Genomic DNA, 17,870 nt, shown 5'->3' with positions numbered 1-17,870 from the left:
TCAGTAACATCCCAGCGCTATATTTTACTGTCACCACACAGCAATCATCATTCAAACTGCAGGTAGCAGCAGGTAAACAGCTGTGCATAGCAGAGTAAGGTATGATAATCTCACCTGTCCAAGGTCCAAGGTGACATTCACCTCGTTGTAGCCCGGTCCTCTGGAGAGAGGAGGGCTCTGCCACCACCGCTCCGTCCCATCGATGGCGTTGGTCACCGGGTGGGCTTTGCTTGGGTCAGCGGTGTTGCAATAGTCACAGAACTGACCCTAAATAGTGTCACATTGTTGCAATTCAGAAACATAAACAATCAAGTGATTGCAGCAAACTGCCAGTGGCTTTTATAATGGAGGCAGCCGCTGGCAAATAACAAACCCAAATGTGAGTATGAAAAATATTGCAACCACAAGCGAATATTAAGTTTAGAAAAAAGTTGGTGGGTGCCCACATCAAAGTCTTCTTACAGCAATGTAGGGCCTTTCAGAATAACTCCTGAGGGGACAGGACCACTTTTGAAAGGGCATTTCCTTTAGAAAACTCAACTACAATGGTGTAAAACTATTTCTGGCACTTGTACAACTTGGTCGGGCGAGAGCTTTTACAAACACACAGAGAATATTTATGAGGGACAATCTTTATAAAAACAACTAAACATACTTTCTGTTAATGGTTATATATTGAATATAACATAATGTTCACTATATGTATCCGACTACAATGTAATGTCCTCTTTCAGTGCAAGCACATTGCTGTTATTCACCTTTACGCACGGACCGAAAGCTTTAGTGAGATCGCATCCAGCTTTTTCTTACCTGTATATTTTGAGTAAGGACTCCGGTCGGTCCTCCGACAAGTTTACAGTATAAATCATATCTCGGTGTCCCAGACTCATCCTGACCGCAGGTTGCTGTGGCAGAGATACTAGTCCCCTGAGCGAGGTTGAAATACGGAGGATTCAAACTAAAACCTGTTAAGCCATTAGAAGTCTCTTGTCCATCTGCGTCCACGAAAAGTGTTATTAAAAAGGTGAAAAATAGAGCGAGGAGATGAGCTCCTCTCATCCCTCTCGCCATGTTGAAAGATCCCGGTAGATGCTGAGAGCAACCCGCAGCGTGCAGGTTTTGTCATCTATAGATCTCCATAAAATGCGCCTGATGGGCTACGCGAGTTAGGCGCGGGGCTCTCTCAGTAGGACTACACGTCCGCTAATGTCAGTGAGAAAGAGTTGATCTTCTGCTGTTGACGGTGTGTTCTCTTTCCGCCGCATGTTTCCAAACTAACAACGCCAGCTTCCCGTCTTCCTGACCAAACTGTGCGCTACACTGAAGCTATCAGGTGTCAGGCTGTCGATTTTCTGAGCTCGACTCTAATCCACTGAGTGGGGCCGAAGGTCTACTATCACAGTTCACACTGCGTTTCCCAGCAGCAAGCCTTTCTCCGCTTTCTGCTAACTTCCCTACAAGAAACCTTGTTGTTTTTTTTATATCCTATAATTTTAACATCATCATCAACAAGGAACCACTTTTGACAATGTTGTTGCATGTCATTTATAAAAGTATTCTGTGATTTTTAAGGGAATTTGAATTGGCTGACATTTACGCATAAGCGAAATGCAAAACAAATAGAAATGTTAGATTTTTAAAATTAAATCAAATTGCCCAGCCATAACCTATGGTAAATATGAAAGCTGGTTAAGCTTCTATACACATAGGCCTACTGTATAATCTTGTTTTAAGGCATATTATTATTTTCATCTTTATTCTTATATTTTTTAAGTTTTTATATAATAGTATTATCCCTTATAGCCAGCTCCAAACCTAGAAATGACTCCACCAGTGGGTTAACAGGTTTCAAACAGCATAGATCCTTTTACAATGATCTTTGATCTTGGGGCGCCCTCTAGCGGAGCGCACAGTCAGCACACGAGAGTTAATGGTGGAAGTAGATCTTGTCGGTCCCGGCCATCGATCCCGGATTATGTCACTTGGCATTTCTGTAATAAGAGCTACCATATTGTGTTAAAAGTACGAGTCTTAAATGTCTTATTTTATTACATCTTGTTGTCTGGATTCTTAATGAAAGTTAATATGTATGTCATTCTATTTGGGTCAGCAACTTGTCTTGTCTTTGTAACTTGCACGACAACATTCAGCCGAAGCGCTGTGACTCAGTGGCAGGAGGGGTTGTCCCAGCATCGTTCCCATTCCTGTGACTGGGCAGACTGCTTTCTTCAACGCATGTGTCAGTGCGGAGGGAGTGATAAAGCAAACAGGAACTGGTTGTACACTGACAGACGACCGTGTAAACGAAACAAAACTGGCAGGGATCACGGGTCGACTCTGTTGTGTGTGTAACCCCTCACAGGACTCCGCATGGAGCCAACAAATCTACAGGTAGGATGAATAATAATGTGTAAGGCTGGAAGCTTGTTTATGGAGCGGAGTGAAACAAGGAGTCTCAGATGGGGACAAATCCACCGAGTGTTATTGTCTGTATGTAATCTGGCGGGTGTCCTTTTGACAGCGTTTCTATTTTATTGTGTTCTCATTTAAAGTGACTTCCTGTGTTTTATTAAAACAAAATAAGCACTTTCTTTAGTTTGAATGTTGAGAGCTGACTGAACTCCATCATTGACCAAAAATAGTCATTCACATCAAGTCCACACATTCAGTGGTAGTCTGTGAAATGATTAATTCACAGATAAGTAAATATTTTAAGCACGGGCTGTGGCCAGTTGTATTATTCTTTCTGTGATCTGAGAGGTTTATAATGGTTTTGTATCCTAGATAGCACATCTGATATGCAGTGTAGTTCTCATTGGTCACAATGGCAGGTACCCTCTGACAGGTGTGGGGCGGGGGAATTCCATACTAATATGGAAAAATACAAATTTTAATAACTCACTTTAAGCTGTAGGGTTCAGATTATATATAACAGAGTTGATAGTTGGACATAGACAACTTTTGAGCAGAGATTCAGACACTAAATTAATTTGGTCACATCAGAGAGAGATTTGGACGGACATTTAATACTGAAGTGATTGACCATTTACATTTTTGGGACAGACCTCTACAGTAATCACAGAAAAGGCCAAGTTTAATAATAACACTACAAATAACTTCAGGGCCCTGATATTGTCCATGTAGGCTCACTGGCACTTGGTATGATTATTGTTATGAATCACACCTTCCTGCAGTGACTAAACACTTACTGTCTATTATAATATTTATTATATTATATTTTATATTATTATAAATTAAATGATTAAAATTACATTGATTTTGTTTGTTTTGTTTAGAATTTCAGCTCCAAAGCATTGTTATAAATGATTATGATATATTTATAATCTGTGGTACTAACTGCTTTTACTATAATAACAATGCTGTACTATATTACTTTTGTTTTGGCTGTTTAGTATATTAATGCACTCACTGAGTTTGAGATTCCTATACAGACTGTTATGTAGTGATTTTATTAGAAACATATAGTTTTATTGATTCATTTCCTGCTCTTTCAGAAAGCTATTGCCGTAGCACAAAAGGCTTCACAGGAAGACCAGGATGGGAACTATGAGGAGGCCATCCGCTCCTACCAACACGCTGTCAAGTACTTTCTGCACATTGTAAAACGTGCGTCTCCACACCTACAATTACTGAACCATTCAGGTCACCCCAACAGTCTGTGCACATGGGTGTCCATCACTGTCTCTGCCTGATGGCCCCGTTAGCATCTACAAGTGAAATTACCATTAATGTTTTTTATTTGTGTGTGCATGTGCCAATTGAAAGTTGTGCTGTCCTTATCCCTTGTTAGGATAGATAGAATAACACCACAGAGCGGTGTTAAATGAATGTTCTCTTTCCCATCAGGTGAACCCCAGGGTAAAGATGGCAACCAGAAGATAAGAGATACATGTAAACAATACCTGGACAGAGTGGAAGAACTGCAGGAGTACCTAGTGAATAAAGAGGTTGCTTTTTTTCCCTTTCTTTCTTTTTTTTTTTACAAATATGGATTTTTCTGTTATGTTCTCAATAGTGTGAACGTGCTGCAGCATGAGTGGACTTTTTAGTTGAAATTTAATTGATGGATTAATTCAAGTGCCAGACGGATGATAGAAAATACATGTTAAAATGTCTCATGTTACAATTACGGGGTTAATAGTTCATTCATAGTCCGGTATTATTTTGGTCAACCCATATATTGTAGTCCCACATAAAAAGGTAGATGGTATGTGCTATGGGTTAACCTCTAACCAAAGACACCACATAAGAAGCCACTGGAACCGAAAATAAGAAAAAGAAAATACATTAAATTTGGCACAAAAAGGTGACAAATGTAGTCCAGATCAACCACTTATCTTAATTAGTTTTAAAATAGAATCAATTGATAATGTTAATTGTAAAAACGCACTTGTTTTTTCAAAGTAAGAGACTCTGAACTGTACGTCTTGACGTCATCACATTCCGTGCACGCGAGTATCGACTTTTAATGCGGAAGTTCCCTCCTCGGTCTTTAGACGGGAGCGATCTGAGAAACGAAAACAAGCTTCAGAAAAACGTCGATTGTCGAGTTAAAAGTCAACTTGCGAGGTTAATTTCTAGAGCAGTGTGTTTAAAAGTTGTTTACCCACGGCGGGATCACATTCGTTTCGATTGTTGGACAAGTGATCAGCCCTTATGGCTACCAACAATAATTTACAGGTAAGTTGAGGACCAAACCCAGAGGTGGCTAACACGGCTGGCGTTAACTCACTAAATAAGCTGACAAAGTTGTGCGGGTCTACGATTAAACTGGAAAAAAAGTACACTAGTTGTTACCAATGGAAATGTCTGGTATATCTTTGTGAGGTGGAGTTCGGTATAAATGTTTCCAACGGAGTAAAATAGCGTAACGTTTGTAACATTAGCTGCTAATTAGCATGCTAACTTAGCTAACCCATACACAAATTCGGCAGTTAACGCTAACTTGTGATGATCATAGAGGTGGCATTGTGGGGTTTATGTAATGTGCAGTCTGGTGTTATCCGTTGTTACTGTACATGCAGTGGTGGTCATTGCGGTGTAACATTATCGTGAGCTTGTGTTGACGAAAAAGGCAGCTAATGGGATTAACGCTGCTAGCTAGCTAACTAGTTTTATTTGGCCTCTATCTAAAACGACATCCACCTCAAATAGAAAGCAACATTACTTTGTGTTTACTCTGTCGAGATTATATTACAAGTACTGTTTGTGTTAAAGTTACATTTTATTGCTACGGTAAGCAATAGGAAGTGAAAGAAAGCATATCCAAATTCAGGTTCAGGCACTCCTACCTCGGTGTGCGTAGTGTCACCACATTGGACAGATGTAGTAGTCAATCCAATCTTTACATATAGTAGATATATATACATAGATATATCTATATGTATGTAGGACGCCAAACTGACATATTCACTGAAGTATTTGTCATTTTTATTTTGTTAATTCGTAACTTTCTGTGCTTATGTTTGTCATTTTGTTCTGATTGTTCTTTGTTTTGATTGGCTGATGTGTTGTGACGTTTTCACAAGTCAGAGACTTTGTGATTAACCTCACACAGTTGTCTGTTCTCTTCTAGCACCTACAGGTGTGAGTGTAACTAACATTGATCTGTGTCTCTGTTTTTATAGAAAGCTATTGATCTTGCCAGCAAGGCGGCTCAGGAGGATAAAGCTCAGAACTATGAAGAGGCTCTGCGACTGTACCAATCTGCTGTTCAGTACTTCCTTCATGTGGTGAAATGTAAGGCATAAAACAGCATATTGGCATTAAGTCCACAGTGTACACAGTCTAATAATGACACACAACAGGAAGCACAATCTGATAATAATCCTTGACATGCCTGTAGCTTGTTGTGGCTTCATATCTCTCAAATGACATGCAAGCTATTTTGTTTACTGGCATAATAATGGTGACGACAAAGAACATGTATTGTTCCTTCTTCTGTAGGTAATAGTTAGATGTGTTTTTTTTTTTTTTTTCCTTCACATCAGAGTACCTTACTGCTGAAATGCTAAGACAAATGTGATGTCTCTTTTGGGAACAAATGCTCAAGCCTGAAATAATTTCTGTGTAAATTTTTTTGTGTTTATTCTTGACAGATGAAGCCCAGGGTGACAAAGCCAGACAGAGCATCCGGGCAAAATGTGCTGAATACTTGGACAGGGCAGAAAAGTTGAAGGAGTATCTAAAGAAGAAAGAGAAAGCTCCTCCCTCTAAGCCTGTCAAAGAGTCACAGTCTGATGACAAAGGGTGTGTATACGGGTGGGGCAGTTGGGTATATCTGCTCATGTGATGCCGTCCAGACCTGGATGGGAAATCAGTGTTGTTTTTTATATATAGAAAATATGATAAATTACTTTATTACTTGATATTCAGACAAAATTATATATATTATATATTTTTTTAGAATTTTAAAAAACAAAAAATGTTTCCAGGAATGAAAGTGATGAAGGTGATGATCCAGAGAAAAAGAAGTTCCAAAATCAACTCTCAGGTTTGTAATATTCCTTTTTGGGACTTAGGCCTTCAGCAGGCTTTGTGTTTGTTTTTTTAATCAGAACTTGGTTGTTGTAGTATTTGTTTGTTGCATGCAGTCTGTCATAATTAGGCATCATTTAGATTCGTCACTAATGTAGTGGTATTTTTCCAGGTGCAATTGTTATGGAGAAACCAAACATTAAATGGAATGATGTTGCTGGTTTAGAGGGAGCCAAGGAGGCACTGAAAGAAGCTGTTATTCTTCCAATCAAATTCCCCCACCTTTTCACAGGTATTAAATCTTACTTCATCACTTTGCTATGAAATAATAGAGGTAAACATCTATATTGCATGAAACCATTGTTTCAGAGTGAAATTGATGGTCTTTTTGGGACATAATCAGAATTACCCTTTTGTTCGACTGACAGGAAAGAGGACTCCGTGGAGAGGGATCTTGCTCTTTGGACCTCCAGGTACAGGAAAGTCCTATCTGGCTAAAGCTGTCGCCACAGAGGCAAACAACTCAACCTTCTTCTCCATCTCCTCGTCTGACCTTGTCTCCAAATGGCTGGGAGAGAGTGAAAAGTAAGCCATATTAACAATAATCCACCAAAGATCGGTTGAGTATAAAAACGTACTGCAGCCAGCAGTGTTGCTATGTAATTTGTTCTTTTTTCTTCCCAGGTTGGTGAAGAATCTTTTTAGCCTTGCTAGGGAGCACAAGCCTTCTATCATCTTCATTGATGAGATCGACTCACTGTGTGGCTCAAGAAGTGAGAACGAGAGTGAGGCTGCTCGCCGTATTAAGACAGAGTTCCTGGTTCAGATGCAAGGTAAATCTGATGAGCTAAAACAAGTGTTTGTAATTACTGAATGTTGTGATACATTAAATATATTCTCTCAGGGAAACAGTTCCCACTTTTACTGATAAATAGTTTGAACATCTAAGATATAAGCGTATTTACAGCAATATTCCGCCTGTAGGATCAAAAATGGTACTTCAAGCAGAAAATGTTTATGCACGTGAAGTGAAGCATCCTAAATTTTCACTGGAATCATTATAGTTACATAGCATGGGATAGACAAATGTATTGCCACAGAAACTCGAGCTGTGCACAGGAGAAAATTGGAGCTGCTGTGGGTGGGTGACTAGAAGGTACTTTCGGGCAACCTTAAAATATTGAGGTTGTTGGCTGCCAAAAGTTTCATATTAATGGCTTGTCTGCTGCAGCTTAATCAAACTTTATAGCATGCTGATTCTGGTCACACCCATAAGTAGATGTCAGAGCAGATATGCTCTGTGACAGGTGAGGGAAAAACACCTGCTGTGACATCACTGATTTAGGTGTGGTCAGAATCACAACATGTTTTTAACTCACGCACAGCAGTGACTTTTTAAAAGTAAGAGGAAGTTAGAGCTACTTTCTATGTTAGCTTAAAATACATATTCAAACTACATCCTCATTCAAAGTGAATAATGTGTATAATAGAAGCACTATCCATAATAGACTTCATATGATATGGACCCAAAATCATAAACATTTTAAAATATTGTGCAGTACATTTCAATACTCGTGCAATAAGTGATACGTAGGTGAAGGTTGCTTATCTATAATCAATATTGATCTTGGTAAACAACCAGATCAGGGCCCCTGCCCTGTAATGTAACATGTGATCACAGATCTATGGAAAGCTAGAGGGCACCATGATGTGTCAGTGAAAGCAACATAGTATCATCATTTAATAATAAATGTATTTAAGTAGTGATCATGGGCTCACAAAAACTAGTCGCCTAGTCACAGTCAGTATGTCATATTCCTGTGCGTAACTTGTGTAGAGAGAGAGAGAGAGAGAGAGAGAGAGGAGAGCTACAGAGGCTGAACACAAAGAAGAAAAACAGTGAGCTAGATTTGTCAGTTTAGCAGTAAAAAGTTTAGCTTTTTAAAAAGACCAAATAAAGCTCCCGGGGGTTATTGCGTTGACGTGTTGACTGTGTTTGTGTGTATGTAAGAGAGGGAGAACGAGACCCACGGGACAAGAAGGGGCTAAGCAAATGAATACGCAGCTCCATGATGAGAAAAGATTTTACCTGCACTGTGCTAAAACTACAGATAAACTATTGGTCTACACTGATGCATAGTGTCACCTACTGGTTTTATAGTCGCCTATTCTGTGAAACCCCTAGTTTTTAACCCTGACTGTTTTGTTTTGCAGGTGTGGGGAATGACAACGAAGGAGTGCTGGTACTTGGAGCAACAAACATCCCATGGACCCTAGACTCAGCCATCAGGAGAAGGTAATGGTTATTACTTGGTGATAATTATTACATAAGGAAATATGTTTTCATTCACTTGTGCTCACTGTACACCAATAATATCTTCTCAGATTTGAGAAGAGGATCTATATCCCGCTGCCTGAGGAGCACGCCCGCTCCTTCATGTTCAAGCTCCATCTGGGCTCGACCGCCAACAGTCTCACCGAATCAGACTTTTCTACTCTGGGCAAGAAGACCGATGGATATTCGGGAGCAGATATCAGTGTCATTGTCAGAGACGCTCTAATGCAGCCTGTTCGAAAAGTCCAGTCAGCAACCCACTTCAAACGGGTACGTCTTTTAAAAATATCTGTCTGTGTTTTATGCCTCAGTGTAACATGTTGTAGTGGACTAAGTGTCGCTTTTGTTTCCTTTCTTATATTTTGTTTAAATAAGGTACGAGGTCCATCAAGAACTGACCCCAACAGTCTTGTAGATGACCTCTTGACTCCTTGCTCACCTGGCGATCCCAACGCAATTGAAATGACATGGATGGAAGTCCCTGGAGAGAAGCTGATGGAGCCTATCGTTTGCATGGTGAGGATATAAAATACTAGGTGGTATTATAAATGAATATTAGAGCCCTCAATTTAGTATCATATCACCGTAACACTGTTTTTTTTTTGTCTTTTCAGTCTGACATGATGAGGTCTCTGGCCAACACAAAGCCAACAGTCAATGAACAAGATCTGGACAAACTGAAAAAATTCACAGAGGACTTTGGACAGGAAGGCTAGGTGGCGTGTTGGAGCCAAGCCAAACCAAAGCAAAGGAATTGTGATTGTCTCTCTTTACTGTCCTTGTCCTGTTTTTATGTCTCTGTCTCATCATAATCATTCATCAGGCCTTGCAGTTTGTCATTTGTCATAAATGGCAAGATTACACACAAAGGGTGGAAGATTTAGTTTTATTCGATATTCACCATTGTCCAAAGAAGATTAAAGACTTCCCATCTGCAGCTGACCTGACAAAAGAATCAGGACAACATAGAGAATTTAGAGGGTTGTTTGACTTATGCACTAAAGACTAAAGGTATTAATGAGCAGATTACCCAAGCAACTTAAAGAAACTAATGGCAGACATACACAATAATTATTGCAAATGAGGCTTTTGAAATCAATATAATTTATTTTAAGCATGGACTAACTCTGGTGTCCTTATTTTACAGTCGGAATACATCTCATTAGACTAATAAATACCCATATGTCTATTTTCTATTAAGAATAAAACAAGCATTTTATAGAGTATACTGTACTTTGTGCAATGTCTAAATCTTGGGCTGGGGGAGCAAAGCATGGCATGAGTTCATTGGATTTGTTTTGGTGAAATATGTCAGATGTCTCAAGGTGGTGGATGTTTAAAGTTTTGAGACAGAGACACTCAGGATGAGAGCTGCATTGGTCTGGGTGGAAATTTTTGGATTGTTTATCCATTTTCCTAACAAATGACAACTCTATTTGTTTACTCATTTGTCATTTGAATTGAACATAACTATTATAGTGGATCACCAGTGGTGCCAGACCAGCATTATTTTACAAGGACTCAATAACTTTGAATGACTTTATCACTCAGCTCGTTTTTTGTTTTTTTTGGTTGCACAATCTAATGTACATATTTTCCATCACTATCCACACTGGCTTTGCTGATTATCCTGAATACAAATTGCAAAAAACTAAGCCTTATTCTAAGATAAAGTCACATTGTGGATTTTTTTTTATGAAATAAGACTGAGGTGTTGAAGTTGGAGGTGTTGACACTGATAGCTCAGGTGGAGAGATCATCTTCTCGTATACTTTCCTACATAAGAATGCATTTCCAAGAATGAACTTTATGTAGCCTTACATGTCAGTGTGCACCATGTGCCTTCTAGAAAAGCTGCAAGATTCTTTTTTTTATTTTATTGGTTTATTTCTAAATTGGTCATACTGCATATATATCCAGTGCTTTGTCACTACAACTAAGAAATGTATACTTGCACATTTCATGTAAGCTCTGTTAGAGATTGTATACAACTGTACTCGTTTGCTCCTAAGGTGTGAAACTGTCTCTTTTGAGTTTTGATGGGGAACATCTCTTATTTTACTGTAAATGTCTATACATATAGTCTACTCTTGAGCCTTTTCACTGTCAAAAGGCCACCCATGCATAAGATTTTCTGTTTTGCATTTCCATAATGTAAATAAAAGTTCTAGCTACGTCAAGAAAAGCGGTTTACTTTTTTGTAACAAATTTACGACTTGTTATTTACAAATATTTACAATAGAGATAAATAAAGGTTACACAATTTAAAATAGCCAGTGTTTACTGTCTCAACCGTCAGCATACGGTGGCTGTGTTGTCAACTGTAACGGATACGACGAATCAGGAAGCGGAGCATTGCATTGTGGGAGTTGTTGTCAATACACCCCAAAGCAATATTGGGATTCTCGAGAAACATTCCGACTTGAGAACTACAAGTACCAGGTACGACGGTTAGACGTTCGTTTTCAGTGCACAGTTCGATTTGTTTTGGTTTATGCAGACTGCGCTTTGTCACGGGGAGCCGAAGTCCACCGCGGCACTCTAACCTGGCCGTTACACATCTTTGACTTACTGACGAACCCTGGAACAACCCCTCCTCCGGCGTCCGTGTTTCGCCACCCCCTTTCCGGGCCAGCGCCTACCTCGTCGCTCCGTTATCGGACCCCAGAAGCTGGCCTGCTAGTTAGCAAACAAGCTAACGATTGCCTGATTTCACCCATGTCCTCTGAAGAAGGGTTGAGCTCAACGATCACGGATTGGCTTTTCATCAATTCCTGGTGGCTCCTTCTGCCATTCATCATGCTTCTTGTAGTTGCTGCCTTCATTGTGGCTTTTGTGTTGCTGTTATACATGATATCGCCTCTTATTAGTCCCAAACCATTGAAACTGAACGGGGCCCACGTCGTGGTAAGTGCACCAGATTGCTAACGCTAACGACTTCGCTAGTAGAGCTGGTAACGGTAGCTAACGTTCACTCATGACTGTAGCTTTATAGCTAGCTCTAGATTCTAACGAAACTTGCTAACTCTAGCTGAGTTTACGTAATTAAGTCACGATATGTAATGTTGTGCCTATTAGCACTATTGTTATAGCTAATAGTCGTAACTGTTTGACATGAAAATCTATTTTTTGTTCCTAATTTATAACGACAGTTAAGAGGAGTGTCACGCCCACTGATTGAGTTAACGCTAACATCACTTAACGCTAGTCACCAGTTTCATAGGTACTCCTACATTTAACCTATTAACGTTACCATATAACGTTATATCCTGCCCCCAGTGAAGGTTTACTTGAAACAGATGTATTAAGAGGTTCTTATTCAACTTAACAGTTATGTCACAGAGCTAAATATTAGAAACTCCGCTCAACATAACGGAATATATTACAACATCACTTCAAACTACAGCCTCCAAAACGACTATAAAGTTGAATAAACACCCTTTATAAAACTTTAAAGCAAAAACTGGACATTTTAACCGTCAGACTACATTATTATTAAGCTGGTGTACCTAATAAATCGTCAACTGAGTTTAGTTAGATACATTTCATTATGCAGATGTGGTAACACCATGGAAGAACTGACTTGCACATCTGTAACTATTAAGTTTCATAACATTATGGAAACATAATTGGAGCCTATGAGTTGCAGATCAACTACTCAACATTTGACTTTTTGATTAATGATCTTCTTACCATTTAAATTTTTAGGTGACAGGCGGCTCAAGTGGGATTGGGAAATGCATTGCTGTTGAGTGCTACAGGCAAGGAGCATTCATCACTTTGGTGGCACGGGATGAGGTCAGCACAAACCACATTCAACCAATCATTCCTTTGTGTCTAGCCTGGTCACAACCTGTTTGTTGTTATAGCTAACTCGTTTGATGTCAAACACAGCAAAACATATTCTAAAGGTGAATTTGTTCCATTCACGTGTTAATCTGACTTTGGTGTTGTACAGTCCGCCTGCATGTGAGCATTCTTGTTCTGAAGTTTTTACATCTTTTTGGGTAGTTTCAAAGGTGAAACCCGATGACATTCCTAAGAGTTTACACAAGATTTTTTAACAGATTAAATATGCACTTTGTCCCTCAGGCTAAATTGCTTCAAGCAAAGAAAGAGGTGGAGAAATTTGCCATCAATGACAAGCAGGTATGGGTTTAGTATTTATTTTACTAAAATATGTTACATTTCAGATATTGTTTTAATGCAACTGTTATGACTGAATACTGTATTAATATAGGGTATAGCAGATGATGGCATTTTCTATTACATTACATAAGATTGTGTACGATTTCCTTACTCAGGTGGTGCTCTGCATATCAGTGGATGTTTCCAGTGATTATAGCCAGGTGGAAAGTGTGATAAAACAGGTAATGTTACCCTCTTAGCAACAATGGAACGGCTTTTCTTTAATAATTCAGTGCTTAAGTATATTGAAGTGGCCTTTTCCTGTTGTGCAGGCTCAAGAGAAGCTGGGCCCTGTTGATATGTTGGTGAACTGTGCTGGAACAGCCTTTTCTGGAAAGTTTGAAGAAGTGGAAGTGGACCGTTTTAAAGTAGGTACCAGGGAGTGTTTCTTGTGAATGATCAGAAGTCAATAAGCTGCTCTGAATAGTACTAGAACCCATTTAAATAAAAAAAATATTCACTACTCATATTTACACCTGAATGATTTAAGAAAAAACAAAGTCAGAATAAAAAAGGAGATCAGTTTATGAATTTATAATATTTGGGTTTTAACAAGTTAATTTGAGTAAGGACATATGTTAAATGTCCAGTGTGTAGGATTTAGTGCCGTGTACCGGGTAGTTGCAAATTGAAACCCCCTCATTTCACCCTCCCCTTCCAAGCACAAAGGAGAAATAACGGTGGCTGTGAAACGCGGACAAAATGCAAACACCCATATCTAGAGCCAGTGTGTGGTTTGACCCTACTGAACTACTGTAGAAACATTGTGCTTCAATATGGCTGACTCCATGGAACCTGTGGTATTTGTAGATATAACAGGCTCTTAAACACTAGACCTACAGAAAAGCTTTAAAAAAACAGATTAAATGCCAAGGTAATCCTTAAAACAAATTGCAATCAGTAGCAAATAGTTAATTAGAGAAACTGCAACAGTATTCAGGCTGTGAAATGTGTGTCCACATTTATGCAGCGCTGTTTTACTGTCAATCACGTTATAATAGTTTTGAACTTTTGCCTTGTTTCCAATAGAAACTGATGGAAGTGAACTACCTGGGCAGCGTTTACCCAACACGGGCCGTCATAACCACCATGAAGGAGCGAAGAATGGGCCGCATCATGTTTGTGTCCTCACAAGCAGGCCAGATCGGCCTGTTTGGATACACTGCCTACTCCCCATCCAAGTTTGCCCTGCGTGGCTTAGCAGAGTCGCTGCAGATGGAGGTGAACTATCGGTCTCTCTCTTGGTATTTTTCCACCACTTTTGTTGCTGATGGTAGGAAATAATGCTCAGTGAAAGCTGCTGTTCTTCTGTTCCAGATAAAGCCATACAATATCTATGTGACTGTGGCCTACCCCCCTGACACCGACACACCAGGATTGGCTGAGGAAAATAAGACAAAGGTAAAAATCTCTTTACCACAATACATAGTAACACAATTTCACTTCCAATTCACTTACACAAGCCATTTCCTCTACTAGCCTCTAGAGACCAGATTAATCTCTGAAACATCTGGAGTTTGCCAACCAGACCAAGTGGCCAAAATCATTGTTCGGGATGCAGTGGTAAGAAATCCAGTTCACCTGCCACTGACCCACCAATCTTCTTGTCTAATTTTAAATATGAACTAAATGATTTTGGAGGGAGATGGATAATCTGTTGTTATTTCCTTTGCTCCTGTAGCAGGGAAACTTCAACAGCTCTGTGGGACCTGATGGCTACATGCTATCAGCCCTCACCTGTGGAATGTCACCTGTCACCTCCATCACAGAAGGACTCCAGCAGGTAAACAGCAGCTACATCACACTGCCACATTGGCCGAAGAAGTATTTTGCAAAATTTTAACCTCCAATTTTTCTTCTGGTCAGATTGTTACCATGGGATTGTTTCGGACCATCGCCCTCTTCTACCTGGGGAGTTTCGACAGCATTGTGCGCCGCTGCATGATTCAGAGGGAGCAGTCGAAAGCAGCTGACAAGAGGGAGTAACAGCAAGCCTTACCCTCTTCACAGCCCAATGCCCCTACTCTTCCACACACACAGCCCCGTCCCATCCCCTCTTCCAGCCTGTACTAGTGCACAACCGTAGGTGGGAAAAAGGCCACGCTTTGAGTGTATTTTAGATATCAACTTAATAGATTGGATGAAAGAAAGTGCCAGATGTTTACTCTTTGCTTGTCCAGTGATGTAACTCTTCCATAGACTTCACAGTTGTTTTGATTTTTCCTCTCAAAGCATTCCAGTGACTTTTTCCATTTAATGTGTACACCTGCTTCTTTTTGTGGGAGCAGCCTTACTTTAAGGGAGTGAGGGCAGACTAAACATCCCGTAAGCTAGTTTTAAAGTATGTAGGCTTTGTAAAAAAAAATGACAGATATCAGGCCTCCCTGCCTTCACTCACACAGTGCTGTGTTTTGTTTTCTCATAGAGAGGAAAAGCAACAGATAGCCTGTCTGACCGGTTGTGCCAAATATGGCTTTAAGTTCCTTCCCACAGGGGGCTATATTGAAAACCAGAATGGTAACTTTCAACGTTTGTCATATTGTTCCATGTATTTCAAAACTAGGTCCACATCGAATTTTACAGTTTCCACCAAAAGGGGCCCTCCCTCCCTCTCATACCACAAGTCTTTGCAGGCAAAGCATCTTCCTGTTTGACTGAATAACCTCTGTGTTTGAAACCAGTTGTGACCCTCAGCGTTTTGTTTATGCTGTGGGATATTTTGTTTTTGTGCTGTGTGTGAACCAAGCCAAGATTTGATACAGTGTTACTCTTCAGTGATATCAGAGAGAGAGAGAGAGAGAGAGAGAGAGAGAGAGCGAGCATGTGTGAAGTGTTTGATTGTTTGTTAAATTTTACTAATGCAAAAACATAATTTTCAGAAAATAATAATATTCAAAAAATGTAGACACTTCGGGTAAAGATTTTTGGGTGAGCTGTGTGCATGAATGCGTGTGTGTGTCTGCTATGACTGAGCCTTCCCTTGGGGAGAGAAAAGCCATTAGATTTTTATTGTCTCGGGAATAAACACACCAAATTATTTTCTCATCACCCCTTCTTATCTGATTGAGAAAGGAAAGCAGGTACTATGGGTTGAAGCCATGAAGTCAAAAGTCAAAAGATATTGGGGGGGGTGGGGGGGTAAAACCAGCACAGGTAGTTCCCCTTTTACCTGTGAATTGGACCAAGTTGAAAACACTATTCTTCATTTAATGTATAAAAGGAAGCGTATCAATTTTACATGCAGTTTTATGTGTCAGTGCACATATTCAGCCACCCCAGTCAAGATCCAAGTGGGATCCATAATCTGTTGGGGTGGTGTAAGTCAGGGGCAGGGCAAGACTTGCTGGTTCAAGTCATGTCCCTGTGGGTCTAGTGAGGGCGCTAGAGATTTGTTTTACATAAAAGCCTAGAGGGACTAGCATGGAAGTGTGATCTTTGTCCCTCTGATTTTGACCTGCTGTCAACCTGTCATGCACACTCGGGACTTTGTAGCTCCGTTAATGCCAATATCGATTCCCTCCTGATTTCTGTCAAGCCTTTAAAAAAAATCTTGAATTCACCATATGTTTTTTTTTTCTATATGTTTTGCATATAGAGGGAGAAAGAAAGTACAGTGTTGACTCTTGAAAGTCTTCCTTTGGTCCATCATAAACAGGGAGAATGTACTTTAATACAAATCATACAAATCAGAACATAGAAATATTATTTTTAAATACACCAATATTTGAATGCCAAAATGTGTTAAGACAATTTCTGTAGATGCAATGCATTTATTTGAGATTTACTTTGATGTTGCTGCTCAGTTGATCTTAGAGTTAGTTTGTTAAAGCTGTGGAGCAGAGTGGGGACCCATTCTAAGCCTTAAGACGTGACTACTGATGAAGCTAATGCTATAAGAATGGACCTGTCCACAGAACAATGTGGCTTAACCTACATGTTGTTTACCAGTTGATTTAATACTTAATCTTTAATACTTTTCAGTGTAAAACGCCGGCTGTTTTGTGTATTTTGTCTATTTCCAGTCACAAAAAGAAGCCTTACTGATATCCAAGATATGAAAGTGAGAATGGATGACTCATGTTGGATGATGTTCTCATTTGATATTGGTTAAAGGCATACTGTCCTGCACTCAAAGAGCTTTTCATAATTGTACATTTATTGCCATCAAAAGTTCTCTTTTACCTTGAGGTAGCAACACGTAGTTGATAGAACATGTAGCCCATATAAAAGCAGTTTTGTTTTAACCTTTAAGCTATGCAAATGAAGCCTATGCTTACAGTATGTTTCAACATACAGTCAAGATGTAAGTTCTGTAACAGTCACGCTAGTTTCCCCTATTTAATGGTGTCAGCATCAGATACTTGAGTTATTAAGTATTGAACATGGAAGTCATAATGCATTCTTGTTTCATTCTTCTTTCTTGCTTGTTTACTTTTTTTTTCTGCCAAAAAACTTAACACCTTCACCTTGTGTGCCATTGAAAGAAAATGTGAGAAGTGGAACGTTTCTTTGTCTTATTTTCTTACATGATAAACTAAATAAATACCTGTGAAGAAAAACAAAACAGAATTCCTAGTCTCACTCTTTAAGTGTCTTTAAGAGTCGATGGATGTTGGTGGTGTCAGATTTATTTGTGTCTCTTCTTAAACTGCCCTTGATGCTTTGTCACAGCCGTTTTCATCTTGCTTTATGCCACTTTATAAAACTACGGGAGGGCAATGGGAATTTAAGTATTCTGTTTAAGGAGATGAGATTTTAATCTTCCATGACAGAACTTTTAAGAGCAGCATCTCTCAGATTCGCAGAAAACAGGATTTTAGACGCTTTGTTGTCCCATCAGAGAATAAGA

General features: G+C 39.5%; 3 protein-coding genes across 4 annotated transcripts in view; 2 read left to right on the top strand and 1 right to left on the bottom strand.

Annotated features, from left to right (window-relative positions):
• LOC127365175 (laminin subunit alpha-3-like) overlaps window positions 1-1,332 on the bottom strand; it is a 54,125-nt gene extending 52,793 nt beyond the window's left edge. Inside the window, 2 exon segments of the mRNA XM_051403025.1 lie at window positions 115-267; window positions 811-1,332. Coding sequence (XP_051258985.1) covers window positions 115-267; window positions 811-1,071 — 414 coding nt within the window. The 5' untranslated portion in view covers window positions 1,072-1,332.
• Window positions 1,333-2,229: 897 nt separating this feature from the next.
• vps4b (vacuolar protein sorting 4 homolog B) lies at window positions 2,230-11,018 on the top strand. 2 transcript variants are annotated; one of them, XM_051403067.1, is made up of 13 exons: window positions 2,230-2,391; window positions 3,516-3,627; window positions 3,868-3,968; window positions 5,649-5,760; window positions 6,120-6,270; window positions 6,456-6,514; window positions 6,671-6,790; window positions 6,927-7,083; window positions 7,183-7,331; window positions 8,713-8,794; window positions 8,884-9,103; window positions 9,209-9,349; window positions 9,448-11,018. In XM_051403067.1, the coding sequence occupies exons 1-13, from the start codon at window positions 2,371-2,373 to the stop codon at window positions 9,547-9,549; spliced, it is 1,527 nt and encodes a 508-aa protein (XP_051259027.1). In that variant the 5' UTR covers window positions 2,230-2,370; the 3' UTR covers window positions 9,550-11,018. The 2 variants fall into 2 exon arrangements, with proteins under 2 accessions (XP_051259027.1, XP_051259036.1); XM_051403076.1 differs by lacking the exons at window positions 2,230-2,391; window positions 3,516-3,627; window positions 3,868-3,968 and adding an exon at window positions 4,485-4,701.
• A 263-nt stretch (window positions 11,019-11,281) lies between these two features.
• kdsr (3-ketodihydrosphingosine reductase) lies at window positions 11,282-17,590 on the top strand. Its single transcript, XM_051403088.1, has 10 exons — window positions 11,282-11,740; window positions 12,542-12,631; window positions 12,926-12,982; window positions 13,138-13,203; window positions 13,294-13,389; window positions 14,051-14,242; window positions 14,339-14,422; window positions 14,501-14,584; window positions 14,703-14,804; window positions 14,888-17,590. Exons 1-10 carry the CDS (start codon window positions 11,552-11,554, stop codon window positions 15,005-15,007), a joined length of 1,080 nt encoding a protein of 359 aa, XP_051259048.1. The 5' UTR covers window positions 11,282-11,551; the 3' UTR covers window positions 15,008-17,590.
• The last annotated feature ends 280 nt before the right edge of the window (window positions 17,591-17,870 follow it).

The sequence above is a fragment of the Dicentrarchus labrax genome, unplaced genomic scaffold (genome assembly GCF_905237075.1).
Source record: "Dicentrarchus labrax unplaced genomic scaffold, dlabrax2021, whole genome shotgun sequence".
Classification (NCBI taxonomy): domain Eukaryota; kingdom Metazoa; phylum Chordata; class Actinopteri; family Moronidae; genus Dicentrarchus; species Dicentrarchus labrax.
This window is presented reverse-complemented; position numbering and strand designations above follow the sequence as displayed.